General features: G+C 42.9%; 1 protein-coding gene across 1 annotated transcript; it reads left to right on the forward strand.

The window, feature by feature from the left end:
• Positions 1-1,529: 1,529 nt before the first annotated feature.
• LOC121276745 (late histone H2B.L4-like) lies at positions 1,530-20,866 on the forward strand. Its single transcript, XM_041185292.1, has 2 exons — positions 1,530-1,654; positions 20,617-20,866. The coding sequence occupies exons 1-2, from the start codon at positions 1,530-1,532 to the stop codon at positions 20,864-20,866; spliced, it is 375 nt and encodes a 124-aa protein (XP_041041226.1).
• Positions 20,867-21,650: the final 784 nt, after the last annotated feature.

Genomic DNA, 21,650 nt, shown 5'->3' on the forward strand with positions numbered 1-21,650 from the left:
GTCCATATGTACATGATTCAGATGAACCTTCCACATCATCCTTCCAGTGAAATAAAGGTCCACCTTCGCCCTCCACTGTTGCCATTCACCTCGGTGGCAAATCCAGGCTCCTTTACCCTGTGTAATTGGTGCATCTGCATAGTCAAAAAGACAACCACAGATGCTTTGGTACCTCTCAAACAGTCTCTGGGATGAGCCAGAGTATCCCTGCACTTCCAAATGGTCTCCAATGGCAGATGTAAATGTTGACATAACAAACATCACCTTTATTATAAACATTTGTATACAAAAGTAGTAAAACTTTAACCATCCATTCAATTGTGAAGCCCAATGTATCTAATGTTGTTTCTTAAATGTTACACAAGTGTTCCTATGTGGTGTTCCTCCTTCACTGCTGGTCGCAATGGAGGCAGGCTGCTGACCTTGCTTCCCTGTGAACTGGGATGACCTTGGAAGCCGTCCTCTGGCTGCCTGATGCCTGGAAGCCCTTGGCATGCTGAGACACTCGTGCACAAATACTAGAGCCTCCTCCATTATCATGGCAACTTGAGCCACTGGTATCACTAGTTGAGGAGCTGAGGAGCTGACGAGCTTCAGTCCACGCTTGGAATGTCCTCTGAGGACCTCCATGAAGCAGAAGGCAGCTGCTCCTCCTCCCTGACAGTACACACTTATACTGCTCTGTTGAGCTGAGATAGACCAGGAATTGGAGGGCACTCCCAGGCTCCTTGTTCCCCCTCCACCTTTCCACAGTTACATTGAGCTCATGGACAAGGGGGCAGCATGCAGGTCTGTGCTCATCTCCAGCATCCACTGGTGGTCTGCTGGATCAAGCTCTTAATGAAAGTTGCCAATCTATTGCTGGAGGATGCTACACATGTAGATGAAAGGGAAGTGGCAGCGTGCATGGCGACAATTATAGCACTCATGCATAGACTCCTCCACTGTCCAAGCCAGGATTCAGATACCCTCTGGAATCTCCACCAAACTTTCATGGACCTCACACAGAACTCCCAGTGTCTGCTGCTTCATGGATGCATCCTGAGGCTCATCATCAGCCTGGGATTCAGAATCAACATGGTGTCCCACAATCCTCCGAATATTAGTGGCCTCAGCCAACTCAGCCTCCAGCAGCTTGTCAGGTGCATATATGGTGCTCTACTCGCAAGCACGTACTAGTGAGATGAAAGTGTCTGCCCTGGTGGACCATTATGTAATATGCCTTTAAGGGATATCATCATGACATCACTAGAAGGGAAATGTGTCATCCAGTCTTAGTCTCACTTTTACTTTGAGCAGAGCACACACACCCAGCTCTGATGCCTTCAAGCTTTATACCTATGCATAACTGTTCTCACCTAGCTAGTCTTAATGAACTCACAATGGGTTTACCCAATCCCTTATGAGTGATTGGTGCCGTGTGTCTAATACAGCAAATAAGTCCAAGGTGTCATGATAAGAACATAGCTGACCTTGCAGGATAATGAAATGACCATTGCACCTCTGAGGCACCCTCCTCCTCTTCAGAGATGTACGATTGTCCCCCAGAGGCAGCAGTTTACATGGTTGCTGACTTGCATGAGAGAGCAGAAAAATCAAAGGGTTTTGTCCTTCCAAACATGAGCCTCCAGAGCCGGCTGATATTCAGATTGATGTAAGTACAGGGGAGGGCAGAGGAACACCATCCCTCATGCCCGCTCATTCTCCTATCTCACTATCCATAATGAAGCAGGTGGCATGCTGCCCTGCCAGTTCCAGATCCTCCTCTTCCATCAGCATTAGGAGTGCCAGAAGTGGTACCCTGCTGTTGGTCTGGGCTCTTTACTTCACACGTGGGCTCTGTTCTCTTCCAGGAACAAGGAAGAGGAATACTCATTGCCACATAAGAATAGGCACAATGCCTAAGTGGCCAGCACCCTACTGCTCACTTTGGGATCATTCAAAAGCAACTGGCATTCAGCCACTCTGGAATATCCTTGCAAAGGTCGCCACTGACAGACCAGTACCTATTGACCAAGCTGTATCCGTTCCTCTTCTAGGAAATGTTGCAGCCTTAACCCATTGTCAACAACATGGTGGGCTCTCCCTCTCCAACACTTATCCATTTGTGAATGGCTATAGGAACCGCAGTGTGGGATACTCACTCTGGCAGAGCGAAGAAGGTAATTGGTGTACTTATGGCACTGCAGCCACTTTCCCCAGATGCTGCTGATCTTCATCCCAGGGCCTGTTTGATTTAAAATGGGGGGAGTCTTCCCCTCCTGCCCCTGGGGATGATTACTTCCCACCTTTCCCGAGTGGCCTGATGGAGATCATGCAGGGGGTCATCACATTTGGGCCACCTAGGATCTTCCATCTGCCATGCCAACAAGCACCTCTCCTGGCAAGCAAGGCCTGCCTTGCCAATTTCTTTCCCCACTGGCAGGGCTGCTGGCTGCATGTTTAGGGAAGGCTGGCTTCAAGGAAGGCTCCATACAGGGAGGCCTTTGGGTGCATTCCAGTGCTGGCAGGCCTTTGAAGATGGTGCAAGAACATTCATTTGCATTAGCTGATGCTGCAGTTGCCACCTCACTGTCTGCCTCCTGCTCTGGAATGATGTTCCCTTGCCTGCCTGCATTTAATTGGTTGGTGGCGTAAGAAAGAGATACAATAGGGGATTGGCCACCCAGTTCCAGCCCTGGCAGTCAAACCAGCTTGAAAAATCTTGGCCATTGTCCTTGTTAAGCCTCTCTGCATGGGTCATGCATGTCACTGCATATGTCACGACGGTCACATTATACATGTATGCCACTCATCTTGCCGGTCCTCACTAGATCATTGAAGCCCTTATAGCACTGTTGTCATGTTTGTGCTACAACTCCTTCACTGATCACTTCTTTGCTCACCTCCAGCAAGGCCTTCATGGTGAAGCTCCCTGGCCTCCTCCCTATGATCTGTAAATAGTACCTCCCTTACACACCACCTGCAGGAGCACCTCCAGGGAAAAGTTACTGAAGCATGGTGTAATCCTTCCTCATAATGAAGCTATTGCCCAATTCACAGAATTTCATTTCATCCTGCAGCTTTATCTCTGTGCAGCTAATATGAAGGCTGCAGACCACCCTTTAAAGTAGCATCCTGAAGTTCACTGCAAAGACTAAATCCCTCCTACCACCTGTTATTGGTTGGCTCTCTTGGAGGCCTAATATTAATCAGCTGCATTGAGCAAGGTACCTACAGAACCAAGACCCTGAATTACCCAATGTTGGGACCTCGAGCTAATTGGCAAAATCCAACTCATAGGATCGAATTTTATCTACTGAAGTGGTAGCTTGAGCTGGGAAATTTTCCAGACCCATTTTGGTAAAAGTGAGGTGGGAGGGGGGGATGGGGAATGAAGTCATTAATGCTGAAGACAGATGCTAGGGGGGCATTGGGTCAGGCAAGTATCATGGTTAGAAGGCCCACCTCAGTTCCTTGGGACTTGGTCCTAGTTATTTTAGAAGATTTTACACCCTCTAGCTCTCGCCATCACACCCCTTGCTGCACAATCCACTACCTATGTCTCCTCATATCTATGTTAACTCAATGCGAACTCATGCCACCCACTCACCCAATGGCCCCTCATAACTCCCATGCCATCTCAATGCCAACTCACCCAGTATCTACCATGGGCTGACCTCAGGAGCAGCAATGTGGAACTGAAATAATATAAACTTCTAAAAATCTAATACAACTCTTACAACTCTTACTATACAGACTTGATAGTGAAAATAACTACCATTCATGAAAGCATCAAAGATTTTAGATCTCCTCAAGTAGTTAATCTCTTATAAAAACAACCAAACTTCTACTTGGACTGCAAAGCCTTTAATACCTCTTTAAGCTGTTGATCAAACTGTGAACTCAGTATTCCCTGTTAAGATCATTGTATCATTTGAAACTCAGCCAAACATTCAAGATGAAGAGACCTTAGGGAAATATAACAAATAATTCTACTGAAAATGCTCAAACAAATGCTACACCAGCTGTCCTGTCAATTAAAACAGTCCAGCAGAGGTTTTTTTAAACAATCATTGACAGCTGCAGCAAGATTATTTTACAGTTTGAAGAGCAGGAGTTTTAGAAAAATGACAGTTAAGCAAATCTTTTCTGCCCTTTAAGAGTGTTTACATTTATTCCATCAATTTGTGACTCCTACACTGCTGGTTAATGCCCTTGCAGCAACTAAAAGGGGGTCTGTTTGAACTCAGTACTAAGTTCAAAGGCCCTGCTGAGTTTGGGTTTCCTTCCTATGTGATTGACCACCCCACTCCCTTTCACCTACCAGCAAAAATTGGATCTGTTGGAAATGGAGTGACACTTCCACATCTGAGTCCAGCCTACCACCTTTAAAGATCCATGGAGTTTTCCTGACTCCCAAAAACTCAGCTCTAGTATCTCCTGTTGGAAAGTTTTCTTATGTGGATTCAAGTGTCTGTTGAATCTTGTGAGACTGTTCAAGAGGCTGCCAAGGAGAATACTTTTAAAATCAAAGTGGGATCTTAGAAGTTGATAATACTCTGCTGTATCAGAATCATCTGAAACTTCCAAAGACCTTTATGCTGATTTGCATCATATAAATTAATGGCTTATGGTTTAAACGTCCCTCAGTAATAGATCAATTTTTTAAATTAATTTTGTTACCATTTAATGTTTTTTTAATTTCATTTTTAAGATTGGAGTGTATACATTATTAATGTTTTTTGTTGAGTACTTGAATTGTGAAGACAGACAGCAATAATGTGACACTTGGGCACAAGGCAAAGCTGACAATAATTAAAATAATCCCATAAAATGTGTTATTAAACTGCTCCTGAAGCCAGAATGATTATATAATACATTTTATAACAATTTATCTTCTTTGCCTGACCGAGATAAAAGTTGAGTGTCTCCAATGCTCAAGATTTCTATCAAAAGGACAGAAGATAAAACAGTACCATGCATATATATGCACTAAGAGATCTTCCAAGACATTATGGACATGCAAAAATGATGGGTAGGAAAAGACTAACTGGTCATTCAAGTCTGCCTGAAGTCTGATAAGAGTTATCAGAATCTAACTGTTGTTGCAAATAAAAGCTAGTCTCTAGATTAATTGCTGCATATAAATCTCTATCATGCACTCAGCTTAATTAGGGAGCGACCTCAGTTGTTGCAGAAAGTTAGGATTCTTCAGTTGTGGTCTCATGTTCTCTAAACCTACACCTATGTCAAATTATGCCAAAACCTATATCTTAACACTGGAGCTAGCTCAGTGACAAAGATACAAATAATCTTACAAATATTCCCATCCTCAATGATGGAGGAGCCCAGCACATCAATGCAAAAGATTGAAGCATTTGCTACAATCTTCAGCCAGAACTGCCGAGAGGATGATCCATCTTGGCCTTCTCTGGAGGTCCCCTGCATAGCAGGTGCCAGTCTTCAGCCAATTCAATTCACTCCACTTGATGTCAAAATATGGCTGAAGGCACTGGATAGTGCAAAGGCTATGGGCCCTCACAATATTCCAGTAATTTTTGCTCCAGAATTTGCTGCACCCCTAGCCAACCTATTGCAGTATAACTACAACAATGACATCTACCCGGCTATGTGGAAAATTGCCCAGGTATGTCTGTACACAAAAAGCAGGACAAATCCAACCTAGCCAATTACTGCCCCAGCAGTCTACTCTCAATCATCAGTAAAGTGACGGAAGGGGTCATCAACAGTGCTATCAAGCAGCACTTGCTTAGCAATAACCTGCTCACTGAAGCCCAGTCTGGGTTCCACCAGGGTCACTCAGCTTCTGACCTTATTACAGCTTTGGTTCAAACATGGACAAAAGAGCTGAACCCAAGAGATGAGGTGAGAGTGACTGCCCTTGATGTCAAGGAAGCATTTGACTAATGTGGCACCAAGCAGCCCTCACAAAACTAGAGTCAACAGGAATCAGGGGCAAATCTCTCCACTGGTTGGAGTCATACTTAGCACAATGGAAAATGGTTGTGGTTGTTGGAGGTCAGTTATCTCAGCTCCAGGACTTCACTGCAGGAGTTCCTCAAGGCAGTGTTCTCAGCCCAACCATCTTCAGCTGCTTCATCAATGACCTTCCTTCCATCATAAGGTCAGAAGTGGGGATGTTCACTGATGATTGCACAATGTTCAGCACCATTTGTGGCTCCTCAGATATTGAAGCAGTCCATGTCCAAAGGCAGCAAGACCTGGGCAATATCCAGGGTTGGGTTGACAAGTGGCAAGTAGCATTCACACCACACAAGTGTCAGGCAAAGACCATCTCCAACAAGAGAGAATCTAACCATCAGCCCTTGACATTCAATGGCATTACCATTACCGAACCCCCCCACTATCGAAATCCTGGGGGTTACCATTAACCAGGAACTGAATTGGACTAGCCATATAAATAATGTGGTGACAAGAGCTGGTCAGAGGCTAAAAATCCTGCAACGAGTAACTCACCTCCTGACTCACCAAAGCTTTTCCGCCATCTACAAGGCACAAGTCAGGGGTGTGATGGAATACTTCCTACTTGCCTGGATGAGTGCAGTTCCCACAACACTCAAGAAGCTTGACACCATACAGGATAAAGCAGCCTGCTTGATTGGCACCACATCCACATTCACTTCCTCCACCACCGACGCACAGTCGCAGCAGTGTATACCATCTACAAGATGCACTGCAGGAATTCACCTAGGCTCCTTAGACAGCATTTTCCAAAACCATGACCACTACCATCTAGAAGGACCAAGGCAGGAGGTCGATGGGAACACCACCACTACCTGTACGTTCCCCTCCAAGTCACTCACCATCCTGACTAGGAAATATGTTTCCTTCACTGTCGCTGGGTCAAAATCCTAGAACTCCCTTCCTAACAGCACTGTGGGTGTACCCACACCATATGAGCTGCAGTGGTTCAAGAAGGCAGCTCACCACCACCTTCTAAGGTCAACTAATCAGCCAGCGATGCCCACATTCTGTGAATGAATAATAAAATATATATTTTGTTGCTATTTGTGGGAGCTTCTGTGTGCTCTTTGGCTGTTGTTTTTCCTGCCCTACAGCAGTGAGCACATTTCAAAAGTAATGGATTGGTTGTGAACTTCTCCAGTACATTCTGAGGTGCTGTATAATGCAAGTCTTTTTTCCTTCTTTCTTTCCTTCCTTACTTCTTTCCTTCCTTTCCTTATTTCCCTTCTGCAGTAAATATGGTTTATCTAGTGTGTAATGTGCCTTTAAGAATAATACTGGTTAAGGAAGATCACATGACCTGTCATAACCAAGAGTGGAGCAATGTGGGTTGCCTCAGAGTCAGTGTGGAGATAGAGTTGGAGTTGGAAGCACACATGTAGCTGCTGCTGAGTATATTGTAAATAAACTTAATGTTTCCACCCATGAAGTGCCTGCAGCTCAACTCTATCATCAATAGTAGCATCTCAGCCACACACACAATAGGATAAAAAAGGGTTGAACAGAAGAAATCAAGTTAGAAAGAAATTGATACTTTACCTTGCGCAGTGATTATAAGTAGCAAGCTCTGTTAGAATCAAAGAAGTAACCCCTCTCAAATTGCTGCAATTTGGGAGAATTGATCCTTTTGAGCCAGCCAGATGATTGATCTCATTACATAGAACACCTCACGTTCTTTTTTCAAGCAAACAAGATTACGGGGAAAGAGAAGAGGCAAGTGATCCTCTTGAGTACTTGTGGGAGCAAAAGCTAATGTCTGATTCAAAGTTTGACAGCACCCAGTGCTCCAGATTCGAAGAATTTTGATGAACTGATGGGCCTCGTGAAGAGTCATTTTCAACCAAAGTCCTCAGTCACCATGCAGAGGTTCAGGTTTAATTCACGAAATAGAGCCCCGGGAGAGACAATTGCATGCTACGTGGCAAAGTTGAAGCACCTAATGGAACATTGTGAGTTTGGTATGACTGTAAATGGCATACTCAGAGATCATTTAGTGTGTGGTGTGAATGAGGACACTATTCAGAAAAGATTATTGTCCAAAGTGAACCTGGATTTCAAGAAGGTGCTAGAGACAGCGCTGGCCATGGCAAGTGCAGTAAGAGATTTAAAAGCAATACAGGGTGCACAAAATGGCACCGTCCTCCACATCGAGTGGGAAACCCCAGCCAAAAATGGTGTGAAAATGCAAGACTGCCGAGAAGCGGCAAACAGCCCCTGCTAGCCGAAGGATAAAGAAAAATAATTTAGCAGCGAAATCGAAGAATAATTTTAACAGAGGTGGAAACAATCAGCCTTTTAGCGAGTGGCAGGTTAAAAAAATTGAATGCTAATATTGTCACGGGAATGGACATATAATGAAGCAATGCAAGGAAAGATTCAAGCAGGCTGATAAATAGAAGAAGCCCAATGAAATCTACAATGTAGAAGAGCCTGAAACAACAAATTCAGATATTTACCCATTGTTTAATCTGAAAGTTAGAAAGACAGAACCAATATTTGTCACAATGAAAGTAAATGGCAAACCTGTTAGAATGGAAGTGCACAAGGGAGCTTCCACTACAGTAATTGGGGAACATATCTTCAGATTTTTGAATAATGGCGAACATTCAACTAAGTTTAGAAGAAACAGCTCTAAAGCTCAAAACATATGCAGGTGAAGACATTCAAGTAAAAGACATAAGCAGAGCAACTGTTTAATATGGAAGCCAGTCAGCAAAGCTACCTGTGATGGTGGTAGCAGATGAATGCACAAGCCTCCTGGAGTGAAATTGTTTAAAGGAGATTAAGTTAGAATGGGCTGAAATTTTCCAGTTGAGAGCAAGCAGGCTACCAGAGTTACTTGGAAAGCAAGCCACCATCTTCAAGGACAGACTTCGGAAAATCCAGGGCCTGCAAACAAAAATTCATGTGGATCCGGGAGCAGCTTCTTGCTTCATGAAGGCGAGACTGGTGCACTGCGAGGGAAATTCAACACAACTGAAAAGACTAGAGAAACTGGGCGTTACACAACCTGTCCAGTTCTCAGAAAGGGCAGCACCCATATTCCCCTCCCTTAAACCCCACCAAAGTGTCCAAATTTGTGGAGACTACAAACTGACAGTTAATAAAGTAGCTAAGCTAGACAGGCACCCCATTCCAAAAATTGAAGGCCTGTGTGCCAATCTGGCAGGAGGGACATCATACACAAGGCTTGACATGAGTCATGCTTATCAACAACTAGAGTTGGATAATGCATTCTGCGAATTGGTCACAATTATTACCCACAAAAGTTTTTCGGTTCTCCTCCACTTGGGCCATCTTTCAGAGAGCAATAGAAAGCTTACTGCAAGGACTGTGCCATGTTGTAGTCTATTTAGATAATGTATTTGTGACAGGATTCACAGTAAAAGAGCATTTGGCAAACTTCGAAGAAGTCCTACAATCTTTTTTGCAAGCTGGAGTGCATCAAAAAAGTGCATGTGCGAAATAAGGGAGGTCATCTATTTGGGTCACTGGGTAAATTCACAGGGCCTCCACATGATTGAGAAGAAAGTGAGAGCCATAAGAGAGGCACCTGCACCAAAGAATGCCTCAGAGCTCAAATCATTCCTAGGAATTATCAACTATTATGGGCAGTTCTCACCCAATTTGCTTACAGTGCTGGCCCCCTGCATTCTCTATTCAAAAAGAACCAATGTTGGTCTTGGGAGGCGTCTCAGAAAGAAGCTTTCATAAAGGTGAAACAATTGTTGTACTCTTCCAATCTATTACTGCATAATGACCAGACAAAAGAATTGGTGCTGACTTGTGACTCATCTCCCTACGGAGTGGGAGCAGTGCTCTCTTATCAGGTGGATGACGGCATGGAACAACCAATAGGTTACATATCAAGAACGCACAGCATGGTAGAAAACGGGTACTTGCAGATAGATAAAGAAGGCCTGTCTATTATCTTTGGCGTCAAGAAATTTCACCAATACATACACGGCTGCCATTTTACAATCATTTTAGACCACAAACCATTGCTAGGATTGTTTAGTGAGGACAAGACCATATCACTAATAGCTTCAGCAAGAATACAGTGATGGGCTTTAATTCTGGCAGCATACGAATACACTTTCATACATAAGCCTGGCAATCAAATCGCAAACGCCGATTCCCTTAGCCATTTACTTTTAAAAGAAAATGATGTACACGTCCCAATTCCACAGGAACTTGTTTTATTGTTAAATTTCTCATGTTCCTTGCCAGTATGTGCTTGACAGATTAGAGACTGGCCAAGTTGGGACCCAAGTATTCTCAAGTATGAGAACAAGTGCTACAGGGTTGGTCACCGGAGCCCATATCTGATTAAATGAAACTGTATTTCAACAGAAGACATGAAATAACCAGTCAGAATGGCATCTTATTGTGGGGAGCATGAGTGAAAGTTTCTCCAAAGGGAAGGGAGCCACTTTTAATTGAACTACGCAGTGCCCATCCAGGAATTTCCAAAATGAAGACCATAGCATACAGCTGTCTATGGGACCTGGGATAGATGGCAAAATAGAGAGTTTAGCGAAGCACTGTGTGCAATGTCAGCAACTGCAAAAGTTGCCAGTGACAGTTCCATTACACCCATGGGAGTGGCCAGGTAGACCCTTGGTGCGCTTACACATTGACTACTTTGGGCCTTTCCTGGGAACAATGTTTCTGCTCATTGTCGATGCCCATTCAAAATGGATGGACATAGATGAGATGAAGTCACCAATGTTGGCCGCTACAATTGAGAAACTACGTCAGAGTTTTGCCATTTATGGACCACCAGAAGTAGTCATTTCCGATAACGGCATGGCATTTACGACTTCGAGTTTCAATGGTATCACTCATTGGAAAAGTGCACCGTACCACCCTTCCTCAAACGGACAAGCTGAAAGAGTGTTTCAAACGTTCAAGGCAGGCATGACAAAGCTAACAGGCGATTCCTTGGCAACCAAGCTAGTACACTTTCTTTTTCATTACAGGACTACAACCAATGTCACACCTGAGGAGTTATTGTTGAAATGCCATCTCAGGATGAGATTGAGTTTAAGAATGCAGAATTTAGAGGGGCAGGTGGAAAGGAGTCAGAGAAGCCAGAAAACTAGACATGACTGGCATAATCGCGAGAGGAAATCTACTGTGGGAAAGCTGGTATATGTGAAAAACTTCGGGGAAGGAACAAAGTGGTTACCAGGTGAAATATGTGTGGTGACTGAATCTCTATCTTACCACGTGAAGGTGGAAGACCAGATCATCCGGAAAAATGTGGACCATTTAAGAAAAAGAAAGACAATTCTCCAAGATTTGGTTCCACCAGTGGTCATGACCAAGCTTGCATTTTCTGTTGGGGATATTCAACCCAGGACTGACATATCTGATTTTCCTGTAAGAGTTGAGGATAGAGAACTGCAAATGCCCACCGAAGCACCTGATGTTCAGGCAACTCCGGAAAAGGAGGCTCCTGACAAAGAATCTGAAGTTGTGGAGCTGCGACATTCCACACATACCAGGAAACCACCTGAAAGACTGAACTTGTAAATTCCTTACCAGTCTAAATATTATATTGTCCTGAACAATATGTACTTGTAAATATAATATGTATAGAGTGTTAAAGGCAGAGAAATGTAATAATTATGGTTTCATTTTGTGTAATGTACCTTTAAGAATAATACATGGTTAAGGAAGATCACATGATCTGTAGTAACCAATAGGAGAGTAGCATGGGCTACCTCAAAATCAGTTTAGAGATAGAGTTGGAATTGAAAGTACACGTGTAGTTGCTGCTTAATGTTTCCACCCAAGAAATTTCTGCAGATCAACTCTATTGTCAATAGTAGCAAGTCGGCCATGCTTACAACACCTTCCTTTCTTCTTTCTTTCTCTGTTTCTCTCTTCCTTTCTTCCTTTCTCCCTTTCTTTCCTCATTTCCTTTTTCATTTCCCCACTATCTCAAAATGGTGATTGATAGGAAACTCATTGGAATCTGGTAGATTCCATTCCAACTTTCAGTAACTGACAGTCAAATGATTTGGTTTTCATCCTTGACCTAGACTGAAATTCCAGGCTCCTCGGTCATTTGGCAACGCAAAGCAACAGAAACACCTCCCATTGTTATTCCCATCTTTGTTTCTGTCAAACTATTGATCCCTTAAATATAGTTATTTTATGGAGCGGTTGATAAAGTCTGCTATGTGATAAGGTGGTAAGTTTCTATTTATTCAGCGCACCTCCACTGAAAATGTCAACACAGAGAATATCAAATAATTGTGCTCTTGGAGCTTGTATCTACACAGTTTTGTATCTTTCCATTATATTGATGTTGATTACTATAGATACAGCCGTGGGTTTACTTCTGTAGGAAAATTCACAGTCAGAATTTCAGGATAAGCATAAATATGATAATTTTAACATTTTCCACCTTTTTTCCCCACATATAGACCTAAAGCTCGCAACATGCTTCCATGGCTGACATTTCACTTTTGAAAAGCCGCATAGTATTGTATCCAGGACACACTATACCATGCCTCTATGACATTAACATTCTCATTATTAATAGACAAATTACCTGCTTTAAGATTGCTTATTCATCAAAAAGCCATGTTAAAAGTTGTCTCCAGACAACCCTTGCACAATTCATGTTAACCATATTACTTTATAAAGTAAAGGAGAAATAACGAGCAAAGAGCAGGACAGAAAAAAAATGACCATGAGATAATTAATACTGAAACCATGAAATGCCAAGCTTACTGGAGCATTTTCATACCTTTTCTGTTTCTAATTTCTTTCTGCCAGATGTTTGCTATACTATAGTGCATTTAGAGACCGAAGGCCCAGGAGGGTATGTATTAACCTTTAAAAACACAATATTGCTTACATTATCATCTGAATTTTGACACAGTAATAATTTATCTATATTATGTTTAACATATTTTTCTTTTAAAAGGGTGGCATGGTAAATCTAATATTTCCAAATATTAAAATCCTGTGGAGAGATTATAATTATTTGAATGCAGTGTATTGTCGTTCCCTCCCTTATGACTTTAGTCAGCTGTAAGCCATGCAAGAATCTGATGCACACAGAAAGGAAGAAGGGAAACAGAATCTGAGCTGTTTAAATTAAGATAATCAGAGGGTGCACCAATACCAATCAGTTTGTAAAATGGTCTTCAATATAGTCCAGTGAAACACCATTTGTTTACAATGAAACTGTGTTCCAAGAGCTGTGATTGCTAGTCAAATTCATATCAGAAAGGCCAATAATACTCATCTGATGAATTTCTGTCTCTTTCTGGCTAATTCACTTGCAACTTTCCTTTATAGCATTGCATCTTTTCTCCACTCCTGCTCCCCCAGTTTGACTAAATTAAGAATTTGACTAATGTGACTTTTTTCCATGTAAACTTATACCCTGCCTTCTCTTATTTTATTAGATTTTGAATATGGGGTAAGGTAATAGAGCAACATTTAATGCCTAATATCTAGTCTCCCTTGTGGTGGATCTTTGCCCTTTGATCCAACCTTTGGTGATGGAGCCATAGAAAGTGGCATTAAGTAGGGAATTCCAGATCTTGACCTGTGAAAAACTTATCAGTATCATGATCAGGGCACCATATGGCTTGGAGGAGAACTTCAATGTGCAGTGTTCTCATAATATTACTGTTCTTGCCTTCTTGTTTGCAGAGGTTACAGGACTGGTAGTTAGTCTCACAGTAAGCTTGCACCAAATCTGCAAATTGACCCCAGTAAATTCTCAGTCTGGCTGACTTTCATGCATAGCAAACATTGGGCAGGCAGAGAGTGGAGCAATTGCACCACCCGCCCAATAGCACTAGCAGCAAACAATGCTCATATTATTTTCATGGTTGGCCCTCAGCTTCAGAATTTACATGTGCTGCCAATGCTCAGCAAGTGACGACAAGCAGCTCACTCATAGTGGCGGTGCTTGGGTGTGCAGGAAGAGATATACTATGGCTCCTTTATGGAGAAGTATACCTTAAAAGGGGGAAAAGAGGCAACCTCAGGGCAGGGTGGGAGGGTTGGTCCACTGTAGGGAAAAGAAAATGAGGCTGGGTGAAATAATCATGATCCTCCTTGACCCAGAAAAAAATTAGTGGCATTGCTGTTTTCTATCAGTTTTCAGAGTGACCTGTAGCAGCCCCATTACGGACTACCAGTTAGGCTTTTCCATTTCCAGGATCAATAGCCAGAGTGAGTGTGATGCAGAATATACCTATTGATAACTGAAAATTGCTTTGAATTCTTCCAAACACCATAGAAACCCATTTTCAGTGTTCTGTTAGTGCTCTCACCTCAGTGTTTGCTCACAATTTTTTCTATCAGTTTGTAATAGACCATAAGCTGTGATAGTTTATAAACCATCTTCAATGACAGCAATCTGTGGCATTTTCTGTTACTGTGTGAATTCACTTTATTTTAAAACACAGCACTAAGTATAACTTGGTGCTAAAAATTCTTCCAGAAACTAAAGAAAAACATGATGCAACCTCTCAAAATGTTACTGTCCTTTCCTCTGTTTGCTATTCCTTCTGAATATATCCCAATCTCTCAGTGTGCCTCTGACTTATGTGTTAAATTGTATGGCTTTCTTTTTAAACCAAAGAGGGCAGGGCTTGCAAGCAGGAATTCCAGCTGACAAACTGTGTGAATGAAAAAAAAATCTGGCATTGCATTTGGCCTCTCTTTTGTAACCCTCAGAAAAGTTAGAAACATTTCTAACTTTGCACTAGAATTGTTTTGTGACTGAGAGCAAGCAAGATCAGTGACAGAGTGTAGCTTGACTTTTTGTTTGCAAATCCTGCTCCACTCAGTAAGCTGCATTATGTGAGCTGTCGTCTGCCAAATGGCTGAGTCTGCATCAGCAGGAAAATTAATGTCAGTTTCTGAACATAGTTGTTCTTGTTGAAAGGTATCAAGCAATACTCCACATAGGTGGTAAAATGAGTTGGGGGTACAAATCATTGATGATTTCAATGAATGGCTGAATTGACTCCAGAGGATGAATTACCCCTGTCCTTATTCTCCTTAAAGATTGGATAATTGTGCTAGGATATGGGCTATTGGTGTTTTCTGTGCCTTTATATGCACACAGCCTGTTTTTGTGCTTCAGTAATGTATCATGCATATTTGTGATAATTTCACATCATTGACTTCATTGCCCTTGCCTGTGTCACAACTCAGCGCCTTTGTTAGTGCCATGCACATTCCCAGTCAACATTTTTCCCAGATTTCACATGTTCATTAATAAATAGATGTAGGTAATCTCAGTCCAGCTTCTAGTGAGTGTCTATACACCACAAAATTGTCTTAAATTCTACAATCATACTCAATTTATGAAACATAAGACAAAAAAGTCACACAGCTAAAGGCGAGATGTTTTTCTAAGATTGGATCCAAAGCACATGGTTGGAGCGAAGTTGAAAAGTTTTACTTTGCACTTGACCATTTTGTTCTTGGTGCTGAGCCTGTGGCCTGGATTCTACTCATTGTTAGTGATGCGTTTTGTGTGGTAGAGGGACAAGCAATCAGATAAGAAGTCGCACAATTGAGCTTTTACCAATCACTGCCATTTCTGGGATTTTCCACTGGAAGTGATGCTGGGCAGTGAATATATGAATAGAAAAAGTGTGGTCAAAAGAAAGATGAGGCTGTTTAGGCTTGGCAAAGGTAATGCGGTTGATAATTGTGTATATGGACTTCCAGAAGGCACTTGATAAAGTGCCTTGTCATGGACATTTTAGCAAAAAAAAGCCATCAGATTAATGGGACAGTGGCAGCATGGAAACAAAATTGGCTAAGAGACAGACAGCAGTGTGTGGTGGCAAATGGTTGTTTTTCAGACTGGATGGTAGTATACAGTGTTGTCTCCCAGAGTTTGACATTAGGACCATTGCTCTTATATGCTGGGGTGGTTGCCTTAGAACAGTTAAAGTGGAGGAGATTTGACAGAGGTTTGATGGGTTTTGATAGGATAAATAAAGAGGACCTTTTTTGTCAAGTAATTGGCAAAAGAACCAGAGGCAACATGAAGGAGGTTTTTTATTTATGCAGAGAGTTGTTATGATCTGGAATAAACTGCCTGAAAAAGAGGTCAAAGCACATTCAATAGTAACTTTCAAAAAAAAATGGAAATTACCGTGCTATCAGGAAAGACCAGAGGAGTGGGCCTAATTAGATAGCTCTATTGAAGAGCCACTTTAGGTATGATCAACTGCATGGTCTCCTTCTGTGCTGCATCATTCCATAATTCTATGATATGCCTGTCCAATGGTGCTAATGATGGGGTAACATCACATAACTTTTTTCTGTCAGTACCAAAGTAAGATCACTTGCCACCAGCAATGCAAGCATATTATTGGGTTCTAGCATTACTAAGAAGCAGTGGAAGCTTGTTTAAATTATAAATTCCTCCTTCAGGGAATTGAATCTACCGAAGGGTAAATGTTTCAATCCTTCTGCTCACAAATTCTACATTATTGTCCTTGTCTTTCTACTGACCAACAGATAGTCATTTCTTCTCCACAGCTGGTGCTCAAGATCTGCAACTGCAATGTTCCCTCACCTCAACCAAGGCAAGTTTCCTGGTGAAAGTGGAAGTACCACCAATAGTTAATGAGGGTGACCCCAGGCAGGTAGCACAGGTTAGCAATTGGTCAATTAGTTAGAAGGAAAGCCCACTTTGCCACAGATCCAATACCAAATCTGGTGTTGAGGTAAATATGACCTGAGATGCCCAAAATGAGAAGTACTTAATTTTCCAGCATGAACATCTTAATGAGCACAGCATTTATACAAAGAGTATTCTACTTCACAACTTTATTTTATTTCAATGTTATGTTTGGCCAACATGATCAGCTTTAATTCAGAATCAGAAGCACACGTTACCATTTTAATGCAAGATCATCAGTAGGTCAACGTGTACTGTGGCAGAAGGAGATTTACCCCTCTGTTCTCGATCAATAGTTATCCTGGGGGACATAAGTAAATGGAACCATGGTATCCAAGCTTACAAAATAACATAACAGAAGGCTAATAATTTAATATAACTGTGATCTGTCAGTCCTATAACATAAATTCTACAACAATATACAGTAAATCAACAAACTTCGCTTATGAAGTCCAACCAGTGCCAAATTGAAAGTCGTAAAGTGTTTTACTGTCAAGCCTTTCACTCGCTCCAATCCTGCAGCAGAGTCCACTGCATAATAACGAAACATGTTTGTCGACTTCAAAAACAGAATTACCTGGAAAAACTCAGCAGGTCTGGCAGCATCGGCGGAGAAGAAAAGAGTTGACGTTTTGAGTCCTCATGACCCTTCAACAGAACTAGGTGAATCCAAGGAAGGGGTGAAATATAAGCTGGTTTAAGGTGTGTGTGTTTGTGTGTTGGGGGGGTGGGGGGGGCGGGGGGGGTTGGGGGGGGTTGGTGTTGGGTGGGGGGAGAGAAGTGGAGTGGGGTGGTGTGGTTGTATGGACAAGCAAGCAGTGATAGAAGCAGATCATCAAAAGATGTCACAGACAACAGAACAAAAGAATACATAGGTGTTGAAGTTGATGATATATATCTAAACGAATGTGCTGATTAAGAATGGATGGTAGGGCACTCAAGGTATAGCTCTATTGGGGGTGGGGGGAGCATAAAAGATTTAAAAATATTTAAAAATAATGGAAATAGGTGGGAAAAGAAAAATATATATAATTTATTGGAAAAAACAAAAGGAAAGGGGAAGAAACAGAAAGGGGATGGGGATGGAGGAGGGAGGTCAAGACCTAAAGTTGTTGAATTCAATATGTAGTCCGGAAGGCTGTAAAGTGCCTAGTCAGAAGATGAGGTGTTGTTCCTCCAGTTTGCACTGGGCTTCACTGGAACAATGCAGCAAGCCAAGGACAGACTTGTGGGCAAGAGAGCAGGGTGGAGTGTTAAAATGGCAAGCGACAGGGAGGTTTGGGTCATTCCTGCGCACAGACCGCAGGTGTTCTGCAAAGCAGTCGCCCAGTTTACGTTTGGTCTCTCCAATGTAGAGGAGACCACATTGGGAGCAACAAATACAGTAGACTAAGTTGGGGGAAATGCATGTGAAATGTTGCTTCACTTGAAAGGAGTGTTTGGGCCCTTGGACAGTGAGGAGAGAGGAAGTGAAGGGACAGGTTTTACATCTTTTGCGTGGGCATGGGGTGGTGCCATAGGTGGGGGTTGAGGAGTAGGGGTTGATGGAGGAGTGGACCAGGGTGTCCCGGAGGGAATGATCCCTACGGAATGCCGACGGGGGGGGGGTGAAGGGAAGATGTGTTTGGTGTTGGCATCATGCTGGAGTTGGCGGAAATGGCGGAGGATGATCCTTTGAATGCAGAGGCTGGTGGGGTGATAAGTGAGGACAAGGAGGACCCTATCATGTTTCTGGGAGGGAAGAGAAGGCGTGAGGGCGGATGCGCGGGAGATGGGCCGGACACGGTTGAGGGCCCTGTCAACGACCATGGGTGGAGAAACTTCCGAGGTTTTCCACCCACGGTCGTTGACAGGGCCCTCAACCGTGTCCGGCCCATCTCCCGCGCATCCGCCTTCACGCCTTCTCCTCCCTCCCAGAAACATGATAGGGTCCCCCTTGTCCTCACTTATCACCCCACCAGCCTCCGCATTCAAAGAAATATCCTCCCCCATTTCCGCCAACTCCAACATGATGCCACCACCAAACACATCTTCCCTTCACCCCCCCTGTCGGCATTCTGTAGGGATCGTTCCCTCCGGGACACCCTGGTCCACTCCTCCATCACCCCCTACTCCTCAACCCCTACCTATGGCACCACCCCATGCCACGCAAAAGATGTAACACCTGTCCCTTCGCTTCCTCTCTCCTCACCGTCCAAGGGCCCAAACACTCCTTTCAAGTGAAGCAGCATTTCACTTGCATTTCCCCCAACATAGTCTACTGTATTTGTTGCTCCCAATGTGGTCTCCTCTACATTGGAGAGACCAAACGTAAACTGGGCGACCGCTTTGCAGAACACCTGCGGTCTGTGCGCAAGAATGACCCAAACCTCCCTGTCGCTTGCCATTTTAACACTCAACCCTGCTCTCTTGCCCACATGTCTGTCCTTGGCTTGCTGCATTGTTCCAGTGAAGCCCAACGCAAACTGGAGGAACAACACCTCATCTTCCAACTAGGCACTTTACAGCCTTCCGGACTGAATATTGAATTCAACAACTTTAGGTCTTGAGCTCCCTCCTCCATCCCCACCCCCTTTCTGTTTCTTCCCCCTTCCTTTTGTTTTTTCCAATAAATTATATAGATTTTTCTTTTCCCACCTATTTCCATTATTTTTAAATATTTTAAAATCTTTTATGCTCCCCCCACCCGCACTAGTGCTATACCTTGAGTGCCCTATCATCCATTCTTAATTAGCACATTCGTTTAAATATATATCACAACTTCGACACCTATGTATTCTTTTGTTCTGTTGTCTGTGACATCTTTTGATGATCTGCTTCTATCACTGCTTGCTTGTCCCCACAACCACACCACCCCCCTCCACTTCTCTCCCCCCCCAAACCCCTGACACCCACCCACCACCACACACACACACACACACACACACACAAACACCTTAAACCAGCTTATATTTCACCCCTTCCTTGGATTCACCTAGTTCTGTTGAAGGGTCATGAGGACTCAAAACGTCAACTCTTTTCTTCTCCGCCGATGCTGCCAGACCTGCTGAGTTTTTCCAGGTAATTCTGTTTTTGTTTTGGATTTCCAGCATCTGCAGTTTTTTTGTTTTTATCTCTATGTTTGTCAACTTACTGGGCTCTTCTGAAAAATTCTATTGGATCTAACTTTAAAATACTCAGAGATAGGTTAATCTTTGGCACCTTTAAACAAATATTAAATAAGACTTAGAAACACCAAGTCTTGTTCAATCAGTAATAAAGTGTGCTTGCACCTTTCTTCTCCAGCATCTGAGGTTTTACACAAATGGCTATTTCATTAAAATAAACTTAAAATGGCAATTTGAGTGTAACTGATGGCTCAGTAGTTAAATGCAACACTTGGTATAGTACTGCATCATACAGGTCATAAAAGGTCTGGTTTCATTCCGCTGAGTCGATGCTGGGGGGCTGATTTCAGCCAGTGTGCTACTGCTACTCAGGGATAGAAATGGCTGTAGCCTATACCATCTATATTATGACATTGGCTCTCAGTATGTGAACAGATTACAATGATGTTGCATATCTTGGATAGCCTGTATTACATGCTTCCTTGTGTTATTGGTTTATTCCTCAAGAAACAATAGATAATAAGGAATAACCAAAAGGATAGACTAGGACCTGATTGAGGTAGTGTTTACATTGCAGTTCCCCTAACTAAATCTCACCAATTGCAGAAGGAGTGCAGCTCTAAGAAGGTGTGAGTAGCTGAAGGTTTGAACCCTAACAAGCATATGTTTTGACTCTGGTCCAAGTTGAGTGGAATACCTGAGGAATTCCTATGGTGGCTGTGGTGAAAGGTGATGCGTCCACAAGGCGTTGAAACAGTGGCTGACTAAAGTAACCAAGAAGCCACCTAAGAAGTGGAGGAAATCTCACAAGCAGAGCTATTCCACTTACGTGTACAGGGTGCTGACCCAGGTCCACCCTCCCACCAGGATCTCATCCAAGGTCATGAGTGTTATGAATTCCTTCATTGCCGACATTTTCGAGTGCATCACCTCTGAGGCTTCGCATCTCATTCACTACAACAAGCGCCATACCATCTCGGCCAAGGAGATTCAGAGTGCTGTGCGCTTCATGCTGCCAGGGAAACTGGCCAGACACACCATCTCCGAAGGCACCAATGCCGTCACCAAATACACCAACTCTGTTTAGATTGATCATTCTAAAAATTATAACCCTGATCCAGCTTTCTCAGTCAAGTCTGATCTGGGAAGGAGCCATCAGTGGGAAAAGCATGGCTTGACAGCCATCCTAGTGGAGGCATGATAAGGGAAATAGATGTAGGTGTGGGAATACAATGACAGATCTTACCATAAGCTTATCACCACCAGCTTAACAGCATAGCACTTCTGCTGGTACCTCATCCAATCTCAGATGGAGCAAAAACAAGCCCATGAAATCTTTGAGTCAAGTACTTGGTACTACAAAACTATGAAAAAGGCATCCCTTCAAAGGAACATTAATCAATATGTCTGAATGGGGCAAACTGGCCAGCATCTGTATTATATTTCTTCAGTAGCACTATTCATGCACTGAAGCCACAGTAATAATTTTTTGTGAGGAATTAAGAAGGCTGGTGTATTCTTGGTGTACAGGTTCTTAGTGCCAGAGCTGCTATCCAATTGCAGTCCCCAGTAGATGATGAGGACCAGCTGTTCACAATGAGCAGCAGGGCTATAGGTGTTGATGCTATTTGTCCTAGAAGGAGCGGAGGATGCTAAATAAAGCTAGAAGATTGAAGGCTACATAAGATAGAAAGATAAGGTTGATGATGGTGGAAGAAGTAAGAAGTGTCAAAGCCATTGAAGAACTTGCAGGTGAGATCAATGATGCGTTAGATAATTTGGAGCCAATGAACATGAGTGAAGACAGGGCTAGTACATAATGTTTGATTGATGACTTAGGAGATTTGAATAAGATGTAATTTATGAATGGA

The sequence above is a fragment of the Carcharodon carcharias genome, chromosome 4, assembly GCF_017639515.1.
Source record: "Carcharodon carcharias isolate sCarCar2 chromosome 4, sCarCar2.pri, whole genome shotgun sequence".
Lineage (NCBI taxonomy): Eukaryota > Metazoa > Chordata > Chondrichthyes > Lamniformes > Lamnidae > Carcharodon > Carcharodon carcharias.